At 39.4% G+C, this 25,023-nt stretch overlaps 1 protein-coding gene across 4 annotated transcripts in view; it reads left to right on the top strand.

The window, feature by feature from the left end:
- The window catches only part of TENT4B (terminal nucleotidyltransferase 4B), a 63,091-nt gene extending 38,271 nt beyond the window's left edge, over nucleotides 1-24,820 (top strand). Inside the window, exons 2-12 of one of the 4 annotated variants that reach the window (XM_057534821.1) lie at nucleotides 8,322-8,445; nucleotides 10,154-10,200; nucleotides 11,626-11,746; nucleotides 12,844-12,951; nucleotides 15,575-15,703; nucleotides 16,456-16,669; nucleotides 18,200-18,326; nucleotides 18,428-18,531; nucleotides 18,768-18,814; nucleotides 20,510-20,674; nucleotides 21,835-24,816. In XM_057534821.1, coding sequence (XP_057390804.1) covers nucleotides 8,322-8,445; nucleotides 10,154-10,200; nucleotides 11,626-11,746; nucleotides 12,844-12,951; nucleotides 15,575-15,703; nucleotides 16,456-16,669; nucleotides 18,200-18,326; nucleotides 18,428-18,531; nucleotides 18,768-18,814; nucleotides 20,510-20,674; nucleotides 21,835-22,011 — 1,363 coding nt within the window. In that variant the 3' untranslated portion in view covers nucleotides 22,012-24,816. Of the gene's footprint in view, nucleotides 1-8,321; nucleotides 8,446-10,153; nucleotides 10,201-11,625; nucleotides 11,747-12,843; nucleotides 12,952-15,574; nucleotides 15,704-16,455; nucleotides 16,670-18,199; nucleotides 18,327-18,427; nucleotides 18,532-18,626; nucleotides 18,815-20,509; nucleotides 20,675-21,834 lie in introns of all 4 variants that reach the window. The other 3 variants (XM_007167616.3, XM_057534822.1, XM_007167615.3) reach the window with 3 other exon arrangements.
- The last annotated feature ends 203 nt before the right edge of the window (nucleotides 24,821-25,023 follow it).

Raw genomic sequence — 25,023 nt, 5'->3', positions numbered from 1 at the left:
TTCCTTTCTTTCCTTTCCACGCCACGCGCGTGGCATGTGGCATCTTAGTTCCCCGACCAGGGATCAAACCTGCGCCCCCTGCATTGGAAGCAGGGGAGTCTTAACCACTGGACCACCAGGGAAGCCCCAGGTTCAGTTATTTTTATTATAACTTCAGGGTTTTTTATATTGCTTATCTTTAGTGCTTTTATATATTATTGTTTTTTGTCTTGATTACAACCAAAATAAAAGCTGGTATTCTCAATCTCAGATCCTGATGTATGTGTTTAAATATAATTGTACTGCCAAAAATCTGTCAAATTTGGCTTTTATTGCGTTAGTTTTGTTTTTTGTGGATAACATGACCCTCGAATACCATGTCTTCTCACTGTTAAATTCTCAACTGAGTTGTCCCTATTTGAAGTGTAAGACTGCCAATTTGATTTTAAAATATTGGAAGTGAATTATGGTGAGATAGAGCTGTGAAGAAAGAAGCTTCATGTTCCTCTGGTTATAAATGCCTTTGGCATTTGTTTCTACTTGAAGGCAACTTTTTCCTAATGCTTTTTTGAGGGAAGAACGTCTCACCTCTTCAGATAGGTCTGGGGGCAAATGCCTAAGAGACATGAACCAACAAAGCCCTGCGCTGTCTCCTGACAGGAAATCCCTTTCACACTCTCTCTCAAGTGTTTTAGTATGTAAGTGTGTTTCCTATTTGTGTGAACTCCTATATTTAGCGCCTAAAATCAAACTCTTATCTTCTATGCCTGACATGAAGTTTTATGACATGTGGACGTGGGTGTGGGTAGATGTACATATGTCAGCTGAGGGTCCCTTCCTCGAGAAGTGCTTTTCTGTACTGCGTCCTGGGTCTGGGGACACAGAGCTGAATCGGAGAGTCGAGTCGGAGCAGGGAGGCCTTGAGCAGGGCATTTGCTCTGAACTCACTTGGATTGACTGCTGGGCAGGAGCACTGAGGAGGAGCTAAAGTAATACTGCGTCTGGGGACTTGACTGAGGAGGTGCTAGCTGAGCTCTCAAAGGCTGCGTAAGAAGGTGTTCCAGGCACAGGGCCTGCCTGTGCAAGGGCGGGGCTCTTGAAGAGGCCTGGTGTGTTCCAGCACAGTTCTTTGTGGCTGTACTGGGGGGAAGAGGCATCAGGAAATGACACAGATAGCTTGAGGAAGGGTGATCACGTGGAAGATGGCCCAGAGAAGGGAAAAGCTAGGGGCAGGGAGACCAGTTTGGTTTCCATTTTGGGGAAACAATAACTCAGGGAAGAAAATGCAAGCAGGAAGGCTAGGTTTTGGAAAAAAGACCAGGAATTTCATTTTGAACTGAGTTTGAGGTGACATCTACGTAGAGAAGTCTAGCCGGCAGCTGGAAATATAGGACGTGTGTGTGTGTGTGTGTGTGTGACAGTTTCTTTGTAAAAATCAAATTCTAGAGCCTCCTGAAGATGTCACTCAGACTGTGCTAGGGACTGCCCCAGGGCTTGCTGTTATTCACTTCTCTTGGTGCCTACTTGCATTTGAAAAAAATCAAACCGTACAAAAGGCTATATAAATCCCTATACCTCAGACCTCAGTCCCACCCCCTCCCCCCAGAGGAAACCACTGCGAGCAGTTTTTATGTATTCTTCCAGAAATTTGTCTTGCATATACCCACACATTTAAGTCCCTAGAAGGGGTGAGTCAGACAGCAGCAGAAACTTACTACTACACTCACTGCATCATGCATGCAGTAACTTCCCAACTGTGTCATGTGTCAGTTGCTGCGTGCCCGGGTTTGGGGTCCCTCTCTGCTCAAGTCTTCCAGCTGCCTGGTGTGTAGCCTTTTGGTCTGCAAAGCTCGATTATTAGAGTAAGTTGAATCTTTTTCCTTTAAGTGTTAATTTTCTTTAATATTTTTCCTTGTTATAAAGATCTTGTTATAAAAATATACAATGGTAATTAACATGTATGCATTTTAAATGATAGACTATATATATATCAGTGTATACTTTAAAAAAAGTGAGTCTCTTCCCACCCCCAAATTCACTCACCAGGTTTAATCACCATAAACAGTATGGTATATAGACCATGTTCTGTGGGGCGAAGCTTTGGGGAAATACACACACACGTGTATTTTTCACATGGAAAAATATAAAGAAGATGACAAGTGACCTGTAATCTCTCCAAACAGATAATGATGATTCCTGTTAGAAAAGCAGACAAACAAATAAACACTAGTGGTTTAAAAAAAATTATAAGATTATACAGAGTGATATGAAATAAAAAACTAAAGTGTCCCCACCTCTCCTGCCATGCCCTGTCCCTACAGTCATCACTGTTAACTGTTCTCCTTCCAGAAAACTTGTAATGCAAATAGAAACATATTGTGACTCTCTCTCTTTGTGTGTGTGTTTTTAGTTTTTTATTTTATTTTTTAAAATTTATTTTATTTATTTATTTGGTTGTGCCGGGTCTTAGCTGCGGCGCACGGGATCTTCGTTGCAGCATGAGGGATCTTGTTCCCTGACCAGGGATCGAACCTGGGCCCCCTGCATTGGGAGCGTGGAGTCTTACCCACTGGACCACCAGGGAAGTCCCTGTGTGTGTCTTTTTAATGTACATGAAAGGGATCCTTTCTTTTAAACATAACAAATCTTAGATCTTTCTCTCTCAGCTCATATAGCTCTTCATCATTCTTTTTAATGGGTTATTGGCTATAGTTCAAGGGAAGGTCAATGAGTACTCCTATGATTATTTAATTGGATCCCATTGATGGACATCGAGGCTGTTTCTCAATTATTTAGTATCCTAAATCATGCTGTGGTGAATATCCTTGTTCCCTCATCAAAATATTTCTGAAGGGTGAAAAGAAGGGGATTTGTTTTTAAACAGCTTTACAAAAAACTGCACATATTTCATGCAGATATTCAACTTGATGAGTTTGGACATATGCATACTCCCATGAAACCATCACTACAATCAAGGTAATAGATATATCCAGCACCTGCAAAAGTTTCCTTGTGTCCCCTCCCTTGTTTTGTGGTAAGAATACAACATGAAATCTACCCTCTTAACAAATTTTTAAGTGCATAACACAGTATTGTTAACTATAGACACTGTGTTGTACAGCATATCTATAGAACTTATTCATCTTGTTTAACTGAAACTTTATACCCATTGAACAACTCCCCACCCACACCCCCATGCCAGCCCCTGGCATCCACCCCTTTCTGTTCTCTGCTTCTATGAGTTTGTTTTAAACATTGCATATAAGTGGAATCATGCAGTATGTGTCTTTCTCCAATTGGCTTATTTTTCTTAGCATAATGTCCTTCAGGTTTGTCTATGTTGCAAATGGCAAGATTTCCTTTTTTAAACCTGAATATGAATAATATGTCATTATAGGTATAGACCATGTTTTCTTTATCTGTTCATCTGTCAATGTACATTTGGGTTGTTTCCATATCTTGGCTATTGTGAATAATGCTGCAGTAAACATGGGATTGCAGATAAGACACTCTTCCAGATCCTGATTTTAATGAAATAATGGGATTTTAAAAATTATTTATGTAAACATTATTTATCACTAATTAATACGACAACCTCTGGAGAGGTTGTAGTAATTTATATTTTTACACACAGCATGTGAGTGCCTTTTCCATATGTCCTTGTCAAAACTGGTTATTATTAATCTTAAAATTTGGGGGGGGAAGTAATTGAATAGAACTTTGTCAATGCCTTCATGTAAGTGTGAAGTTATAATTAATGAGGACTTCAGTTATGGAAACTGGAAAGCTTGACCTTGATGTGGCAGTATTCTCAGGCACATTGCAAGCTGGGCAGGTGTCCCTCAGGAAGCAGGGTTACCCCTGAACAGATTTTGGCTGAACTGCAGGGGGCAGTGTTGAGCAGAGGGGCCAGCAGTGGGTGATCTGCCTGCCTTGGCCTGGAGGCATCAGGGAGACTGCCATGTTGCCTCTGGTTTTGAGGGTACAGAAGTTCCTAAGAGACTCACACCGCCACCCTGGGCAACTGGGCAGCCGAAAGGGTGTGAAGCAGTTCTTCCCTTTGATAGTCAGAGAAACTGAGCCTTTGAGGGCCATTTTGAAAGGCTAACATTTCTCCCTGGTGGAACTTTTCTCAGAGCAGAAGCAATTTTTTTTTTTTTTCCATGTCTCTGTTTTGACCTAAATTATCTGTGGGGTTGTACTTTTTAAAATACAGAAGCTATTTTTTGTTGATATTTCTTCCTTGTCACTTTAAATTTTTGTATTATCGTTAATTTTGAGATTAACGTAAATTTTACCCCAGCAAATTAATTTTGATTCTGTTTTTTTGTGTTTTTTTGGGGGGGTGGTATCCTCTCCAGTTGTATAGTAGCACCTACTTTATCATATTGCTTTTATATTATGTACTTTTCCTTTAAAAACAGGGAGTGGGTGTGCTTTCTTGCTCACTTTATCTTTTAAAAAGAAAACATTGATATCCTGATAGAGGGCACTGTATTTTGATCACTCAGGAATTTTGATCACAGGAGAGTTGTATTTTATAATTTAAGATGAGAAACCATAAGGCTGCGTATGTAGCATGCAGCAATATTTACTAATTAATCATATTGAGTTTTGACCCAGATGTGGGAGAAACTAAAGTTTTCTCCGAGTCATTGATTTCAGAGGCATAAAGTTGCATTAATAGGTGAAAGCAAACTTGCAAAGTTTCTCTAGTTTCCAGCCTCTATTAGGTCATCATGTCACTCAGAAGTGTGCCAGGCATGTAGTAGTTACTCCAAAAATGGGATTCAGTTCCTTCAGGATTTTTGAAGCCCCTAGATATACATGGCACCATGCCAGTAAAATTATGCAGGGCTTCCCTGGTGGCGCAGTGGTTGGGAATCTGCCTGCCAATGCAGGGGACACGGGTTCGAGCCCTGGTCTGGGAAGATCCCACATGCCGCGGAGCAACTAGGCCCGTGAGCCACAATTACTGAGCCTGCGCGTCTGGAGCCTGTGCTCCGCAACAAGAGAGGCCGTGATAGTGAGAGGCCCGCGCACCGCGATGAAGAGTGGCCCCCGCTTGCCGCAACTAGAGAAAGCCCTCGCACAGAAACGAAGACCCAACACAGCCATAAATGAATAAATAAATAAACCCAAAGTTAAAAAAAAAAAAAATTATGCAGTCCACAGGGATAGAGCCCCTCAGAATTATTTTAAAATCTTTACTGGAAATTTATTTCCTAAATATACCAACATTTCTCACTTAGTTCTTTAAGCATTTTACAAGTAGCTAGTTAAATATAGACGAGATATAGATAGTGATGCTTGTGTTAGGGGTGGGTAAGGAGATGACCCTGGCAGGCTTGAGATGGGTTCCCTTGTTCTTACTGTTCCAGTACGTTTTTGTTTTAATAGCCCTCCCTTTTTCCTTTATTCCTCTTTCCCCCTTCCAATATGGCAAATGCAAATCTACAGATAAGCTGTAGAACCATATTTTCCTAAATGGGAAGATGGTTCCGTGGATTTTTAAAGTTTAGGGTAGTCTTGATTTAAGGATTTGTCATGTAAAACTGTAATGCCTTGTCTCCAAATTAATGTGCTAATTAGAAACCTAAAAGCCTAGTGATAAACAGGAATTTTAGAATCTTCTCCACTTTTTACCAAGTTCAGAAATCTCTTATAAGACCTTTGTTTGCTTCATGGTCATCTAGTTTTTTTATTTATACTTGTAGTGACGGGGACCTTACTACCTTGCAAGGCAACCCCTTTCCATTTCCCGAAGCTATCATCATTGGAAAGCACTCCTGTTCATCTGCAACCTGCCTGTGGTGGAACAGTGCAGAATATATATATATTACACATCACAAAACTACTTCAAATGAGTATTTCTTTTCATCATTAGATGGAAACTGCCCAGGGCAAGGATCATGTGTGACTAGCCTTTTTCCTTGTAATGCCCTGAACATAGGCACTCGGTAGTGTTTAGAGGATGAATTCTTACTTAGTTTCGTATGACTTGAAGATTAACTGGAAGACAGGCTAAATATTTTTTGCCTGTATTTGAATTAGAAAATGTGTAAGTGGACCTTTGTAGAATAGATAACAATCAAATTTAGGAGGTTTTTTCCATTGGTTAAAATGGAAGTATTCTACAGTGATGTGCTTTCGAACCACAAATAAACTCTGATACATAGCGAATGATCCAGTTAGATAAGAAGTCCATTTATTTTGTTGTTTATTTGTGGTCCTCATCCCTGCCAAAAGTGCAGAAGAGTAAAGCAAGCTGTAAACTCTGTAATGACTAGTCATTTTAGCTGTTGTCTTTAAGAAGCCAAAGGGGATGACCTTAGAGAATATATTAAAACCTGGGAAGCTTAAAAAAAAATCAGAAGATCCTAGGGTACCTAGAAGCATACCAAGGAAGACTTGATTCCACCTGCAGAACTCCCTGGAGTTTTAAAATCCAGTTTTTCTGTGGTATTGCACAGTGAACAGGCAGAACGCTGCTATAAATCATTCCTTACCAAATGGCCCAGGGTTTGAAACTAAGGGGCTGAAAAGGCTCCCTGTTGCCAACCCTTTGGTTGTGCCTGAGGACACCGAGGCCAGAAAGTGCCAGTCGCTTTTCAGAAAGAACATAGCTGCCCTCAGGCAGAGCCCGAGTCTGGAACTCAGGTTTTTTTGACTCTGTCTAAAAATAAAACATCAGAAGAGGCAGAAACTGTTGATTGCTTACTCAGCCACATTTTAAATGTTATAGCCAGTGGAGGTTGGGACTTAGACATTTTTCTTTCCTTTCTTTATAAACCATTTTGGATCTCCTGGTGTTTCTAGCTTCCTGTGACTCCTGTACCCGCTCTGGACCTGAATGGGCTTACCGCTGCGGGCACACCCCGCCTTCCAGATTCTGTTACTTCGAGGTGCACTGCCTACCACTGCCCCCCAGCATGCTCCCCTCTGGCACTTGGCACCCATTGCTATTTAACGAGTGCCCTTCTCCTGGCTTCCTGGTCCATCACAGCTGTGCTAGACTGAGACACCACGAATACAACCTCACGCCGGCTTACCTCCAGCTACCTGGAGCCGGGCCTCCCACCTTGTCTGCGTCCAACACAAGTTTAGCAGATTTCCTCCCATTTTATATTCAGTTTTCCCTCCTAAAGGTAGCTCTTCACAGTTGCACCAGCTTGTTAAGGAATGCTATTTTCGTTTTCTTCTATTCTGCAGTAGTAGTTGACTACACCCAGCCCCTTAGCCCGCCTAGTTTTTCCTTTCATCTTGTTCATTGATGCCCCCAGCCCCTCAGGCCTCAGCCCTTGCAGGTGTCCTCACTCCTGTCTTTCCATTGCTGGTCGTGCCCTGCGGCCCAGCCGTTGTGTCTGTGCGTGTGGCATTCCTGGAGCCCATTTCTTTCCTTCCACCATCCTCCTAGGCCTTCAGCTAGTTCTTCTACAGTTGCAGTAATTTATGAGCCATTCCTCCGCCTCCAGTCTCGTCTCTTTCCCAATCCATTGTTTGCACCACTGCCAGCTGAATCTTCTTAAAATGCTCCATTTTTTAAGTCAGTCTTTCCCTGGTCCCTCTCCGGAACATTGAAATAGTTCCGTTACCACCGGGGAAGGTCTGAACTGCTTAGCTTTTTGTTCAAAGCCTGCTGTCATCAGGTGCTGCTCCTCCCTTTACTCCCCCCTCTGCCACAGGCTGTGCCCTTTGCTCGGGGCTCCCTGAGCGAGCCTCGTGCCTCTCGGTCTCGGGAAGTCTTCTTAGCTCCTTCGTGGAGCCTTGTCTGCCAGCCCTTCTTTTCAGGTCTTTGCTGATATTCACTGGCTGACGTATTCATTTGACACTTAATTCACTAAGCAAACGTTATGGAAGACACGCTGTTTTGCTCCCGTGAGGAATGGATTACAGAGGGGTTAGAGGGTCATCCCCACTGCCAGGAAGCTTGTCGTCGTCACCTAGATGCTGTATCTTCTTGTGTTTATATCTACTGGATCAGAAGTGTAAAGGCAGAGGCCAGGCCTTACACTTGAAATTTAAGAAATTTAAAAATCACCAGCATCCAGCAAATATTCTGCCCAGGCAGGTAATACGTGCTGTGAGAGCCGCTAGTACACTTCTGTTAAGGCTTCTTGGCATTTGGAATTTCTTGTTTTATTTATTTTGGCATTTTGATTAAATTTTGTACGTTCCCATTTAAGCATGAATTGTAACTTTAAAATTAAGGGGAGAAATCTATGAATGTAAAATCATCAGCTGAGTTATCTTATAGACTTAATTAGGTAAGATTATTTAAGCTAGTGATTTCTCATTAGTTTGGCCCTGCTCATATTAACTTTTCTGCTTTTTTTCTTCAGTCTGCATGAAGAAATAAGTGATTTTTATGAATACATGTCTCCAAGACCAGAGGAGGAGAAGATGCGGATGGAGGTGGTGAACAGGATCGAGAGTGTGATTAAGGAGCTCTGGCCCAGTGCTGACGTGAGTACCTGTCTGGGTAGAAGGGTGCTTAGGTGGTAATATCCCTATGTATGTGCATGTGTAGAGTTGTGATCTAATGAAATTTTAAAAGCAAAGAATTTTCTTCAGCCTTTAGAATTTTGGGCTTCCTAATTATTTGCATTGAATTGGATGACTTACTTAAAACTATTTCTTTGCAGTACTGAATAGCAGCTACTAACTGCAAACTATTTTTAGGAATCATTACTATAAAGAGAAGAAAGACAAATAAAGCCTCCTTGTAGTAGTGGGTTATTTGGATGTGCTGTATCAAAACGCTGTTACTATTTTGTTCCAGCTTGTCAGTATGAACATTACATAATTGTGTATAGCTGAATGAAGATGTCAAGTAGGAATTTCTTATGTCGTTTGAAATTCGTTTTCATAGGCTAATGCAGGCGTGTGTTCTACTTTCCTGAAACTGTTGTTTTCTTCTCTTTTTCTAATCACTCCTTGTCTCCCAGTATAGCTCCCACCCAGTGAACAAAATTTTTGCCCAAGATTTCCTCTGCTTATTTGTGGTTCTTATTGTTGACGCTCACTTTTTAGGGCTCCTTTGAGGGTCTGTTGTACAATTTTGTGCATTCGAAGAAGTAACTTATTAGAATCCATTACATTGTACATTGTGTTATATAGCTTTTCTTTAGACTCCGTCATGGGCTGGTAAAGGTGAAGCCAGGGAAGTTTTTCTGGTCCAGTTGGCAAAACAAAGAAGCTTCAGATAAGATACTGTAGGTACAGGGAAGAGGGGAGGCCACTAATAATATTTTATTGAGCAGCCACTGTATGCCACGTTGTTTCTCCTATGTGATCTAGATTGGCAGCTTTCAACTGGGGACACGTTTCTCCCCCAGGAGGCATCTGGCAATGCCAGAGACATTTCTTATTATCGTGACTGGGGAGGTGCTCCTGGCTGGCATATAATGAGTAGAGGCCAGGGAGGTTGCTAAACATCACACGATGCACAGGGCAACTCCTCAACACGAAGAATTATCTGCCCCAGATGCCAGTAGTGCTGAAGTTGGGAAACCCTGATCTAAATCAGTCCTCCTCCTTCCGAGGTGGGGGATTTTATCCACAATTTTTTTTGCAGATGAAGGAGCACGAGGCTGTGATGAGGTTCCTGGGTCCATCTCGCCTCAAAAGTTGAACTTTTTTCATTGTTCATCCTTTATTGCAATACTTGCAGACACGTATTTGCCTGAGTCTTCCGCTGTTCTCTGTGGTTTGAGATAGGATGTGTCCTGATTTTATGCCACGGCATGGTGTTATAATGACAGTGCCTGGTGTTCTCTGTGGAGATGGCCTACTGGCTGGCACTTGTCCTGGAACTGAAGTAGTCTGACCCTAATTCAGTAATCTATGAGAAGATTCCTTTTGAGAGAACAAAAGTTAAGGATTTGTGATTATATCTCTAGATTATCAGGGAACATTAGTGACCTGAACATTACTTTCGAAAGGTTTCTATTTAAGTCTACGTATTTGATATTTGAACCTAATAAGTTTAAGCTGTATTCCGAATGTCTGCCTATAAGCTACGGGATCCCGCTTCATGAAAGCATGGTGTTAGAAAAAATATGCTCTTGTAGTACTAAAAATTACCAGTAGAGGGTGGCAAAACCCTGCATTTCTCCATAGCTTGGTGGCTTTTCATCTGATATTTTAATATAACAATTTTTTTCTATTTTAGGTCCAGATATTTGGAAGTTTTAAAACGGGCCTGTATTTACCTACGAGGTTAGTACATTTATGGCACTTTTAAGGGATTGTACATTTTTTTAGAGTGTATGCGCTTTGACTGTTGAATGTGTAAGAGTTGAAACAAAACAGATTTATGAAACAAAAATTCACTTACCTGTATTTTATTTGAATTATCTTGAGGTAGAATATCACTGCAGAGAACTGTTCAACCCCGTAACTTAACCCACTATCACAGATGTTAATGTAATATTACGGTAAAACACCTGATTATGCTCTAGAACTTTGTATTCCCTGGAATGCCAGGTCTCTCATTTTTTATTAAGAACTCATACTATTAGCTCCTGTTCCAGTGTTCTGATTCAGAAAATCAGGGTACAAACTCTTCTCTGAGGGAAGTCTTGGTCTTTTCAGGCCTCTTGTTTGTTTCGGTTTTCTCAAATGAGGGCTGTCTTGGCCCATAGCTGGGGGTGGGGCGTGTGTGTTGGGGGTGATTTTGGGGGTTAGTAAGACTTCCTTGAGGAGTGAGTACCTGCTCTCTAAGAATTGAAATGCTGTGGTCTTTACGAAGCAAAAACATTTCATGATGTTTTTGTCATTATTGTGGTAAGAGCGCTCAACCTGAGATTTACCCTTTTAACACATGTTCAAGTGCACTGTCGGCGTCCATCGTGTTTTTCATTTGAGTTTGATTCAGTCTACTTTACCCAAACTTAAAATGTGTTAAAGTGGATGGATCCTAGCAATTTCCATTCTTCCCATTGCTGTCTTAGGCCTACAAAAGCCATAAAATATTCAACTTTGAGTCCGTTAATATTTTTCCTTATTTAGGTTCTGAGCCTCAGCAAAACCTGAGTCACTCTTTCTAATAATTTAATTAAATTTTATGAACAGTACTACATTTACCTAGCTCAGATTTGAAAAGAGCACACACATAATTACAATGAAAAGTCTGGATCCCACCTCTCTCCCCCAGTTTCTCTCCTTGGAGGAAGTGCTATTACCAGTTCTTTGCATATCTTTCCAGAGATATTCTATGCATATAAAAGGAAATGTGTGTTTCTTCCTTTTGTACACAAATGGTAGCATACTAGATACACTGCCTGCATCTTGCTTTTTATACTTAATAATGTAAGTCACAATCAGTTAACCTTATTCACTTGGAAGGTCTTAAGTTTTTTAGTACCAGAAGCCTTTATGAACAGGAAACGTTAACTGGTGTTTTTGAGGTGTTACTTCTTTTAAAATCACCCCGGGAAATGACCAGGAGAAGGAGAAGGTTGTTAAAATCACCAGTTTCCACTTCCTCTCTAAGAACAGTCCTCACCAACACATTTAGTCTTCACTGGGCAGGGTGAGAAATAGAGTTCCATTGTACTGACCTGCTGTCTGTATCTTGAATGAGTTAAAGTAAGTACAGTTTCTCACTTCTTGAAACAACTCTTGTGTGTGCTCTGTGTTCAGTGACATCGATCTTGTGGTGTTTGGGAAGTGGGAGAACCTACCCCTCTGGACCCTGGAAGAAGCTCTTCGGAAGCATAAGGTTGCAGATGAGGATTCGGTGAAAGTTCTAGACAAAGCAACTGTAAGTTCTTCAGCATTTCATCTTAAACTCTCTAGTTACTTATGCATGAAACTTGTAAAATTAAGACTTAATTTTGGTGAGCACCGTCGGACTGTGAGTGAATTATTCCTTCCTTTTGTTAATGATCACGGTGTTTGTACATAAAAAGTTGTGTTTGTGAGACAAATGAATTATTCTGGTTGTACATTTCTTTAAAAAATATTATTCAATTTATCATACATAATACTGTAGAGATTTTTTAATATAAAAAACGTAAGTAAAAATGTGAATAGCTGATAAAGTTTATAGTTGCATAGCTGTTGCTTTTCTATCATATTTTGTATCCTTGAAGAATTGTATTAATTGAAATTTTGTAAATCAAGTCATATTTTAACTAACGGAATGGACATTAAAGAATTTTCACAGAAGCTCATTAGAAATAAATATGTCTATTTTAGAAGTTTGGATTTTTGCATATTAGGTTTTATTAGAGCAAAACAACATGTATTGTTTTTTATTAAAAGCTGTTAATTTGGAAATCCAGTTCTGTACACAAAGTTTGCTGGCCTGAGTTTCCTAATGCATGGTAGAAATAGAGCTTTTTTTTTTAAAGAATTCCTGATATCGCATATAAATCATCCTATCATTTTTCATTTGAGAATAATTCTTACATTTTAAGTTCTCTTGTTAGGTTGTTTTTTGGGCTGTTTGCAAAACTGACCAAAAAGGCCAGCGACTTACTATGTGTGACTTAAGAATCTAGCAGTTTTCTTATTGGAAATAGTTTGGTGCTGTGGGCTGACATTCATAATTCTTGATTTTCTTGAGTTGGAAACTGTTCTCCAAAGTATATTAATGTTGAGAAAGTTTTTGTTACCTGATTTCAAAACTCTCAGTTAGTAGAAATTACAAAATATATTGCATGAGGTTAAATGCTAAATATGTAATGTAAAATATCTAGAAGGCCAAGTCAACTATGGTACGGAGTGTTCAGAATACTCAGTGTTTTTATGTCCTCATGAGGAGGTCAAGACCTCAAGTCTGATAACCTTCCATCCCCTGATTTTGTCATTTAATTTGGTTAAAGTATTTAAATTTTATCTGTCTTCTCTTTCTAGGTACCTATTATTAAATTAACAGATTCTTTTACCGAAGTGAAAGTTGATATCAGCTTTAATGTACAGAATGGTGTGAGAGCAGCTGACCTCATCAAAGATTTTACCAAGGTCAGAGAAGTTATAGTGTTTATTCAGTGAAAATATTAGAAATGGAGTTGTGTTTTGAGATTCTGTGGTGGTGGTGTTCTGATATACTTGGCTAAACTATTTTTATATGTGTATCGCTGACAAATGCTTCTTTTCTGTGCAGTGGTTTTACTTTCCTTGAATCTGCTTGTAATAATCAGTAATTTATAATGTGACCTCAAGTAAGAATTAAGGGTTGAGGAAGCTTTTGAAGAACTTCTCTCCAAGAGTTCAGATTAAGACCCTCTCTAGGGAGCCTTTTCTAGATTTTAATTCCCAAGTCACCTGTAAGATAGGTCCTGCAGGTGTCCTTAGCTTATCTTGAAGTGGTTTAAGTCTGTTTCTGCTTATTCTGTTTTCTTCCCAGATAGGGCAGAATTTGTCTACATCATCTTCAGAACATTTCACATGCTTAAACCCATCAGCTTTTTTCTCCCAAAACTAAAAACTGTGAACTGCTTTGGCTTATGTAGAATATCATTTCTCTCCATTCACAATGTTGTTTTTTTTTAAAATAAATGTATTTATTTTATTCATTTATTTAATTTTTGGCTGCATTGGGTCTTCGCTGCTGCACGCGGTTTTGTCTAGCTGCTGAGAGGGGGCCTACTCTTCGTTGCAGTACGCGGGCTTCTCACTGCTGTGGCTTCTCTTGTTGCGGAGCACAGGCCCTAGAGCACGCGGGCTTCAGTAGTTGTGTCGCATGGGCTCAGTAGTTGCAGCACGTGGGCTCTAGAGCGCAGGCTCAGTAGTTGTGGCACACGGGCTTAGTTGCTCCGCGGCATGTGGGATCTTCCCGGACCAGGGCTCGAACCCATGTCCCCCGCATTGGCAGGCGGATTCTTAACCGCTGCGCCACCAGGGAAGCCCCCACGATGTTTTGTTTTTTTTAGCAGCTCTTCAGGTTCACCTTTTTCTTTTTATGTCAGAAAAAATTTTAACTCTCCTGTGGTAAACATTATATTCTTGTATAAATGAGCAGAGTATAGAAAAGCAGAAAAAGAAAAGAAATATTATCTGTAATCCCACTCTTTCGGAGCTATTGGGTGTGTATAAAGTTTCTTTTTACCAGAAAGAAACTTTTTTAAAAATTGAGAATAACACGTATGATAAAAAATCTTACCAGTGTAAAAGGGTAGTAAAAAGTGAGTCACCCGTATAACTTATATGCTTAGATCAGCTTCATAGGGTGTGCCTTCATCAGCTTTTTTTCTTTGCTTGTTTGTCCTCTTCTTGAAATTTTTAACAAAAGGAATATAGCACACTATGTACAAGATGTCTAGTACTTTTTTTTTAACTTAATATTTTGGTGGGGTTTTCTGTATCAGCACAGTCAGGGTTCCTTCATTCTTTTCGCTGACTACATGGTTGTCCCGTGTCAGGATTATTGTGCTTTGTGTAGCACTTCCCTGGTGTTGCTTCCAGTGGTTCTTTCTGTTACAAAAAGTGCTTGGTGAACATCCTTCCATGCCTACATCTTTCTTTACACTAATAAATTGTAGGAAGATTCCCAGAAGTGGAATTTCTGGGTCAGAGGATATATGCAGAAAAAATTCTGTTGGAAATTTGCCTAGTTGTTCTTTAAAGAGACTATATTTCTGAGTTCAACTGTAGTGTTTAAAAATGATTATTTCTCCATATTTTTGTTGTTTCTCATGCTTGCTTACTTTGCCATGATTTGCAAAAGTATCAACTTTTTTCTTATGGAAGCAGTTTGTTTTCATTGTAAGCGTCAAGAAAAGAGTGGAAATCACTAGTAATTCTACCACCCCTAAGTAATGGCTGTTGACTTCTTTCTCGACGTTTGTGCCTGCTTTGTTCCCCTCAGCATCCCTAGCCTAGGGCCTGGCTTGTGGAGAGTGCTTAACGAGTGTGTGCCTGAGTGAAAGACAGACTCACACTGTCCGTATTTGCCAGCATGGATGCTCTCGCCCTTCTTTGTAAAGCACGGAAGGTGGGTCTGTGTGTTCACCTGCCCACATGGAGAGCAGCAGGCAGGATGGCTCCTGCTCCCGGGCCCTGCAGAATCATCTGAAGGACCCTGGTCTGCCTGTGGAGTGCCACCTGCAAGAAGTGATCCTTTAAAATCCCACTGACTTAGTGCTTTAAGAGATGGGAATTCCCTGGTGGTCCAGTGGTTAGGACTCTGCGCTTTCACTACATGGGGCCTGGATTCGATCCCTGGTCGGGGAACTAAGATCCTGCAAGCTGGGAGGTGTGGCCAAAAAAAAAAAAAAAAAAAGAATTGAGACGTTGTCCTGTACTGTTTCTGTTACCTATTTACCGAATTGAATATTATTCGGTAATGGTCATAAATGAGTGTCACAAAATAGGTATTGCTAGCGTTTCTGTCCTGTAGTGAGTGCTTGGGTGCTGTCATTTACGTCTACATGTTTTAGATCTTAGATGTGAGGAGACAATCCTTAATTACTTATAGCTTATTTTTTTATAGCTTGTTTTTAAAATAGAAAATTAAGTATATTACATATGTCCACCAAAGTTTGTAATGTAAGGACCAGTTTATACTTAGAGACCATATATGCTGTTAATGCTTAGAGCTATTACTGATGTAGGAATTCATTGAAAATACAATTTTCTTTTCCAGAAATATCCTGTATTACCATACTTGGTATTAGTATTGAAACAGTTCTTATTACAGAGGGACCTTAATGAAGTATTTACAGGTGGAATTGGTTCTTATAGTCTCTTTTTAATGGCAGTAAGTTTCCTTCAGGTAAGTTGTACCATACTAGTGTACACTAAACATTTTTTAAAATAAATCAGTTGGGAATCATTTTGGAAAAAATTTAAATCAAGCTCTAATTAGAGTGTTTCCCTTGATTACTTATGACTTTTCCCTTTGAACTAGGTACCTTTTTATAATTTAGCAAATAAGTACTTTAAAATCCCTAGGGAAGAATATTTTTTTAAAATTTTTAATCCCATGTGCTCTAGTATTTTTGAGACTTTTCACTGCAAATTTTAGCATGCAGAAGTATGGTGTGGTTTCCATAGGTGTAAATAGTAATACAAATGCCAAAATTAAGAATGTCTTCTAAGCAACTACTCTTGTAAGTTTAGCTGGAATTGAGATTTGCTGTCTGGTTAAGATGAGTTAGAAGTCTTAATCTCGTCAGTGAGCGTATTTATGTGGCGCAGTGTTGCCAACTGCGTGACTCTGCTAGTGAGTCAGAATGACTTCCCTGATGTTGGGCCAAGCCCGCGCTCTCAGCATCCTGGGGCAGCTGTAAAATTCAGCCTTATAAATTGTCCCCCACCAGGTCCCCCCACACCCATGGGGCTTTAATTTAGGTTGTCTATAACGGAAGTACTATTACGATTAGCCTGCTCTAACTCCATGACCTATTGGCTGCTATGCTAAACCAAAATTATAATAATACTGTTTATAGAAGTTAGAATTTCATTTATTATCCTCACCTTGAATTTAGAGAAAGTCCAATATAATTTTTTTTCTTCTCATTTTAGTTACATCCCAGGGAAGATGCTTGCATCCCCAATACAAACTATGGTGTTCTCTTAATAGAATTTTTTGAATTATATGGACGACACTTCAATTATTTAAAGACTGGCATCCGGATAAAGGATGGTGGTTCCTATGTGGCCAAAGATGAAGTACAGAAAAATATGCTAGATGGCTACAGGCCATCCATGCTTTATATTGAAGATCCTTTACAACCAGGTATTGAATTTAGGTAAATCTATGGACATGCAAAGAAAAAGGCCTTGGGAATTCCCTGGCAGTCCAGTGGTTAGGACTCCACGCTTTCACTGCTGAGGGCCTGGGTTCAATCCCTGGTCGGGGGAACTGAGATCCCGCAAGCCTCGCGGTGCGGCCAAAAAAAGAAAAAGAAAGAAAAGGGCGTTGTCAGTCATCATATTGTACTTTAAACTCTCTTCAGATGAAAAATTAAGGATTAACTTGTAATTGTAGTCATTTTTTTTCCTCAAAATATTTTATAAGCAAACACATGAACATAAACACACACACACAGCAGAAAAACACATTGCATACTTCCAAATGAGTTGAGTTGGGAGTAGAATCCATTCGACTCTTAAAGGCAAAGGAGAATGGGTATTAACTATTTGGGTGGGTTTGTGCATCTCCAGTTTGGTGCCATTTTTCTTCTTTCTCGAGTCCTCACTGCTCCTGATTCTAACCAGTTGTCAGCCGGCGCTTTAAGTGAGGATTATGAGGTCCTCAGAGGGAGTGAGCACGCTCATATGTCTCAGAATTCCTGAGAAAAAGGGTACCAAGAGATAGTTTAGTTTCCCTTTGGACCCCTTCTTACCTCTTTAATTTTGCATAGTCTCCCTGTGCTTTTTCCAGCTTTATGTTGGCTTGAAAGTGAGCAGAAAATGAATTCCTCCTGTGCTTTCATGATGCTGTGTTTGCTTGCTTGTATCCTAGTTTTTCTGGGCAATATTTTTTCCTGATATAATTGTAAAATATTTAGAGTCCGTGTTATCGGACTTCAATGGAAATGCTTTTAGTCATTTGCTTTAATGTATTGGCCTTGAAAATGAGTAAGGAAAGAGAGTTGAGAGAGTAGTTGCCTAGGAGCCCTTTTCTGGCTTGATGAGCCATCTTATAAACATTAATAGTTCTGTGTGGTGACTTCCCTGGCGGTCCAGTGGTTAAGACTCTGCGCTTCCAATGTAGGGGGCTCAGGTTCGATCCCTGGTCGGGGAACTAGGATTCTATATGCCGCACAGTGTGGCCAAAAAAAAAAAAAAAAAAAGAAAGTTCTGTGTTTATTCATTGAGGAAATGTTCACTGGGAGCCTACCCTACATAAAGGACACAAAGGTTTTTTTCAGCAAGATGGTCCTTGCTTTTTAGGAGCTTATAATTTAGTGCAGGAGATGTCTGTATACCTACCAAGCAAAAAATAAGTATTTATAATTTAGCTTGGTTTCCCTCTTAGGGAAAAACAGGCAGTTACTTCTTTTATTTGCATGACTGTGTATGGGATAGTCCTGTTGGGCCAGAAGACATTTAGGCAATTTATATGCCATAAGAACATATTTATGCGTGATGTACACGTTTATAGAGTCTGGGGAGCTTTGGGACCGACTGACAGCTCAGATTCTGAGTGCAGCTCTAGCAGGATAGTGAGTGCCCTTGCTCTCCCAGAAGAGGGCTCACAAACATTTAGTTCATATTAAGCCACGGTAGGTTTTAATATCTTATGTATATATTTCTTTTAAAGGTAATGATGTTGGAAGGAGTTCATATGGGGCCATGCAAGTGAAACAGGCCTTTGATTATGCCTACGTTGTTCTGAGTCACGCTGTATCGCCAATAGCAAAGTACTATCCCAACAATGAAACGGAGAGGTAAAAGTTTAATTAAAATCAGCCCATTGGGTCAAAATTGGTTGTGGCTTCTTATCTTCAAATTAATGTACCTCCCCTCTTTTTTTTTTAAACACTTGCAGCATATTAGGTAGAATAATTAGAGTAACAGATGAAGTTGCCACATATAGAGACTGGATATCAAAGCAGTGGGGCTTGCAGAATAGGCCTGAGCCTTCATGCAATGGTAAGAGTTTTTCATCGATTGAGTATTAGAGGCTTTTCTGTGTTGTGTGTGCTTAATGGGAAGAAACGTTTTCCAATCTTTTGCCACTCTTTCAGGAAATGGTGTTACCTTGATAGTAGATACTCAGCAGTTAGATAAATGTAATAATAATCTATCTGAAGAAAATGAAGCCCTTGGAAAATGTAGAAGTAAAACTTCGGAATCTGTTAGTAAACACTCTTCAAACTCTTCATCAGGTCCAGTGTCTTCCTCTTCTGCTACACAGTCCAGCTCTAGTGACGTCGTAAGTATGAAGACCTCGTTTTCTAAACCTAGACCCTTAGGAGTTCTGCTGGGGGTAACTCTATCTAGAGAGCCAAGGCTAGCTCATTTTCTTATTTGTTCCTGGGAAATTTTAATAACTTTATGATTGTACTTTTTCTCAACATGGTGTTCAAATTTTCAAGCATACAGCCAAAAGTGAAAGGATTTTAGTGAACATCTATATACACCACCACTAGATTCTACCATTAACATTTTACTGGCTTATCACAGAGCTGTCCCTTCATTCACCAGTTCGTCTTATTCTTTGATACATTTCAAAGTATTGCAGACATTAGCACACTTCCCACCAAGTACTGTTGTGTGCTCGTCATTAACCACAGTTCAGTGTTTGTCCGGTTTTTTTCTTTTGATATAAAATTAACGTATAAGGAAATCTTAATTATACATTTACTAAATTTTAACAAATGCATACACATGTGTAACCCCAAATCCTAACAAGATACAGACTATTACCATCACCCCAAAGAGTTCCCTCATGATGTTTTCAAGTAAATTCTCAATCTTACCCTCAGAGGTAACCACCGTTACGATTTTCTAATACCATAGATTAGTTTTGTCTGTTTCAAAATTTTATATAAATGGGATATATACTCTCTTGTTCACCATTAAGAAATGTACAACTTAAGCGGTTTTTTTTTAGCATATTTATAATATTGTGCAGCTATACCACTATCTAATTCCAGGACATTTCCATCACCCCAAAAACAAACCTATTAGCAGTCCCTAATTTCTTCTCTCCCCCTGTGCCCTGGAAATCCCTAATCTACTTTCTGTCTTATCCTGAGTTTACTTAAAATCAAGATCTATTAATAAAATGGGCTTTATTGTCTTCATTAAGTGTATAACATAAAATAATCTAAATATGGAAGAGGGGTAGTTTTTTGTTGTCGACGATGACCATTTATCGTAATGGAGTCATAAATGCTCACATGCAGGATCTACCGGTGTGCAGTTCTGGTTCCTAGAGCAGAGCTGTGGAGGACAGAATGCTGAGCTAGATGTCACAGACACAGAGGGGCGAAAGCAGACACGGCCTCGAGAAGGGAGCCTTAGGGACTGAGAGTATGTGTCTCTGAAATGCTGGGCAGAGTGTGAGGGCGAAGGGTAGAGCTGAGGAAAGAGTAGCAGTCATGGCCCGAGCAGCCCAGACACAGGTGGGCTCAGACCAGTGTGTCTGGGAAGTCTGATCCACTCGCTGTGTTTGGTTGGAGGGAGCACTGATCTGTCATCGCAGACTCTGAGAGATTGAGCTTTGTAAAGTGACTGTTTTGTATTTGGTTGAAGACATTGAATCAGGGACTGGGACCTAGGTCCTCACTCTTTACCGTGCTCGTTCCACTATAGTTCATTTTCTGTAAATAAAAATGCAACTAAACTTGGACCTCTATGAGCTCCGTCAAGGCCGATTAACAAGGTCAGGCGTGGGCAGTGGATTTAACAATGAACAGAAACCCTCTGATAGATAAGCCACTTTAAATGTTTGGAAGAAAACTTAAGCAGTTAATTTTATAAATTCCTCAGTGTGCTTCCTTTAACTCCCAAATATTTATTAGACTTAGTCCAGAGAGTGCTTAGCTGAAGTTGTTTTCCTTTCTTAATATTGAATGTCTAAATTATTACTGTGTCACATTATAATTCATGTGACTTGTGTTAGGATTCCGATGCGACACCGTGCAAAACCCCGAAACAGCTGCTCTGCCGCCCGTCCACTGGGAACCGGGTAGGGTCGCAGGATGTGTCCTTGGAGTCCTCTCAGGCAGGCGGGAAAATGCAGAGCACCCAGACCACTAACATATCCAACAGCACCAACAAATCCCAGGTGTGTGGAACTTGTGTTTTTGATTGTTCAGTATTCAGTATAGAATATTTAGAGTTTTGTACATGCATATACATACATACGTATGTATTCATACACATTATGCGTTTAAAGAAAGCTTCTAGGTTAAAAAACAAACATATTTTGTTCTAAGAGGTGCCAAAGCATGACAGTGCTTCTAGTAACAGGATGTCCTGAGGATCTTTGTGAGACACCATTGTAACATAAACCTTTGTGGGAATCTAGCACCTGGTCCTTATAAGATGTCCCGGCCAACCCACCTTATTACAGATGCAGCATAAAAAAAATTGCTTCAAGTTATAAAAAGTTTCAGCTGTACTTGAAGTAAACTCACGTGAAGTTTTTGCATGACCTCATTGCAGTGTTGTGCACATCTGGGAATAACATATCCTTTTTTATTTTAAAATTCAATACCTAGTTGCCTGTGTTGAAATGATCAGACAGCAGTCAACCATGGTCCGCTGATTAGCTTTAGCTTTGACTTAAAAAGGCCACAGAGACACTCTATTGTAAGTTTTTCAGTTGCCTGAAATTTTAATCATCGTGAGTAATGAACCAAAATGAGGAGAAGAAGTCATTTCGTACTAGACTCTGGCCTAAGGCCATCACACCCTCTCCCAGTACATCAGGGACCCTGGGGAAGGCCCCTTGGCAGTACAGATTGACTGTTATGTCAGTCACCTCATGTGTGACTTGACTCGCAGAATCCACTTTACCTATAGTCATGTGCACCAAACACAGACTCGTTTAGAAATGGCAATTAAAGTGACACGTGATAGCAGGAAAGGAGTGGCCAGCTGTGGTGACCCCTGACCTGGCAACACACCTGCGTGTCTGACAGCGTCTTCCAGTAATGCCATTTGTTATGTGGTGTACTGGTTGATAGGTTCCTTCAGAAAAGCCTTGCATTCCATATACTCTGTTAAGAAGACAGGGCTTCTTCTTAACAGAAGAAGTGGTCTATGTTTTTTGATATTTAAAAGTTTTAGAGCCCGAGAGAGTTAACCCCTGTAGCATCGTTTTCTGCCTGCTAGATAAGTCAGCATATTCCTAGTTATGAAAGCTCCCCGAGGCAGGTCTTAGCAAGTGCTCTGTTGAATCTGCAATACTGATGTCTTTTTGACCGCTTTCCTTCTCTGCAGCATGGATCAACAAGGCTCTTTCGTTCTTCCAGCAAAGGCTTCCAAGGTACAACCCAAACAAGCCATGGTTCCTTGATGACAAACAAACAACATCAAGGCAAATCAAATAATCAGTATTACCATGGCAAAAAGAGGAAACACAAGAGGGACGCCCCCCTCTCAGACCTTTGTAGATAGTCGGCGTTGTACGATGGACTGTCTTCTGTGTGCAATGATCTCATGCTCAGGACAGTTGGATAGGGACTCCTGGGAAACATTCGGGAGCCTTACACTGTTCAGACGTTGATTTAGCAACTGCGTTTTTTCCCAGCTCGCCACGGAATGGATCATGAAGACTGACAACTGCAAAAACAAAAAGCAAGCAAAAAAGGGGAAAAAAAAGGCTGCTCATTTGATAAGTCATATGCTATAACAGGGTCATTTTAAGATTTAAAGCTTGAATGTAAAATAAATCTATTTCTCATTGGCTTTATGCAGAGTTATAGGGAATAGTATTCAGTGGGTAGGGTGATAGAAACAAGAAACAATTTCAGAGGATGGGGTGGGGAAGGAAAACACAGGTATCTTATAGGAAGTCCAGATTTCAAAGGGGAAAGTGATCTGTGCATGTTTTTTTTTTTAATATTTTTGCATATATTTACCATTTTATTGTGTGTATATATAGATGACCATATAGGAAATTGATATTTGTAATAGTGGATTTGTTAATACTTTTTACATAACATTACTGTTTAAATTGTAAACAGATTTTTCTCAGGATTAGTTTGAAAAATAATCTGAATTGTCATCTTAACATCCATCTATAGGGAAGTGATTAGTTCTATTACTCAATTTGTTTCCTCAACATTGAAATGACTTAATAGAACCCTTGTGACCTGCTGCAAAAATTTTCCTCTCTAAAGAAAAGGTTATGGTGGCAAATGACGTTTACTTTATTTTGTAAAAAAAAAAAAAAAAAAAAAAATGTACTATGTACTTTTGTGTAAACACTGAAAAATCTCTAGTCATCTCTAAGAATTAACTTGCAACTGTTTTCTATAGTGCTGTCGTCTTGGGCAATGGGCAATTACATGACTTTGTGTTTGTTTCCTTTGCAGTCTCTCTTTTTTTTTTTTTTTTTTTTTCTTCCTAATAGGAAAAAAAAAAAAAGGCCACCCACGTCTGGTCCCATTCCTGTTGCAGTGAAACCTCGAGTTCCACAGACGTTGCATGCTGGCTCCTCTAACCCTGTGTGCTGCGTGTGCTTGTTTTTCTCATCTCTTATTCTTTTTTAAATTCATGCTAAACTACTGTGGGAGAGAATAACTGTAAACAGCTTTAATTAAATCATACTTATAAAAAACTATTTTCTTATACTCCACTTTATGCTTTTGGTATTGTTGATCTTTAAAAATTAAATGGTCTTTGATAATGGATCTATTTTGTATTGCCTTATTAAGACCAAATAACTTCTTGTCATCCCATTCTTTATCCTCTCCTTTCATGGAATTGTTATCTTTAATTAAAACTTTTTTAAACATTGGCTTGTTTCAATCATACTGTAAATTTTGGTTGTGGTCAGTTTTGAGTGCAAATGAGATGTATAATTCTGTTATTCATCACATGTTGAGTATGAAACTCGGTTGGGAATATTTAATAGAATGTAAGTGATGTTTCTGAAAATGCTTCCTTTCAAGGTGAACACTCATGTTTAGCATCAGTATGTCTGGCTCTGTTAATTACAGCCATTTCTGAGATGAGATTCTTTTATAAATATATACATATAAAGTACTATTGGCTTTTAGGAATTTCTTTTATATACATTTATGAAATACTGAAGACCAATCAGACCATTAATGGACACTTAGTGCAACTTTTTATAAAGAAAATAATGCTAAAATAAGACCAAAACTGATGTCATCACTGAAATTAACAGTTTTCAATAAGTTCGTATTTTAATTCACAGCAAAAAAATGTGTTCCAGAACTGGAAGTTCATAATACTTGTGTAAACCGTGGAAGATTTTAAATGTGATGTTATTTTGACAATGTTTTAAATTTTAGAGTCACATTTTATTCTGATCAGAATTTTTATCAAGATGTTGAGCTTCTGTTTTTTTGAAACTAGTTTGTCATAACATATTGTGCATAATCACAGTATTTATTTTCTAGGACTATTGTGAATGTGTAGAGTTATGTTTACTGCTAAGGGAACAATTATTTATAAAATAATATTAAATCCAGTATTAGCTGCCTATTTCAGACACTTAATACTTGCAGAGATCCATGTTACATTTACCACACTGAAGTTTTTTTTTAAAGAATCACCCTCATTGTTGAAAGTAAATGTACTCTTAGGGTGCAGATATTAGTGTTTCAATAAGCATGTGATTATATTAAGGTGGTGGTAGCGGGAAGATAATCTTGATTCCATTGGGAATCTTAGGTTTTCGTAAATTTATTGGGAAAATAGTTTTTCCTGTACTGCTGACGTTTCTTTTTGGTAAACAGTATCTTTCTAAAAGAAAAGCATGAAGGAGAAATTGAGGTGTGTACATTTCCTCAAATGACCAGCATTGTATTCGTGAATACTGTGTATCTTGCAATGAACAGTGTGGAAGCTGTTCATTTTTCAACCTGAAGTAAAATACTTTCAAGAACTTTTAGTTTGCCTGCTCATTTGTTTTGTACATTTCATCTCTGTGTTTGACTCCCGTCTTTTTTCTTTTCTGAGTTTAAATACTTTCTATAAAGATTTTGTGAATATGTCAGAAACGTGCCATTTAAATATTATAGTCCATCCATATCCATGAGTCATAACCTTCCTTTGCTAGTGCTTGTAGAATGGGGTTCTACAAATCCTGCCTCACTGTGGTGACATTTCTCTGGCAGTGGCGTGCGTGTACCTGGTTGGTGTGGAAGCTCCTTAAAAAGTCATAATAAACTTTTCAAAATACTGGTTTTTAGAGGTGCTGATGGGTCAAAGAGGTGTCAGCACAAAACCTGAGTGGTTATGCTTTGATGATAAAGGTAAATGCATTTTTTCTTCCATTTTTAAGGTGTCCGTGAAGGTGCCCAGTTTTTAGTGTCCTTGATTTGTTAGGAGATGTTGCACGTGGCTTGCAAATCGAGCTTTGATCTGTGGGATCCACTGGTTTTACGTGTAGTCGCCCTCCAGTCTTCACCAGTTGACCATATTACATTTTTGTCC

Source organism: Balaenoptera acutorostrata, chromosome 19 (genome assembly GCF_949987535.1).
Source record: "Balaenoptera acutorostrata chromosome 19, mBalAcu1.1, whole genome shotgun sequence".
Taxonomy (NCBI): domain Eukaryota; kingdom Metazoa; phylum Chordata; class Mammalia; order Artiodactyla; family Balaenopteridae; genus Balaenoptera; species Balaenoptera acutorostrata.
Note: the sequence above shows the minus strand (reverse complement) of the source record. Positions and strands in the feature narration are given on the sequence as shown.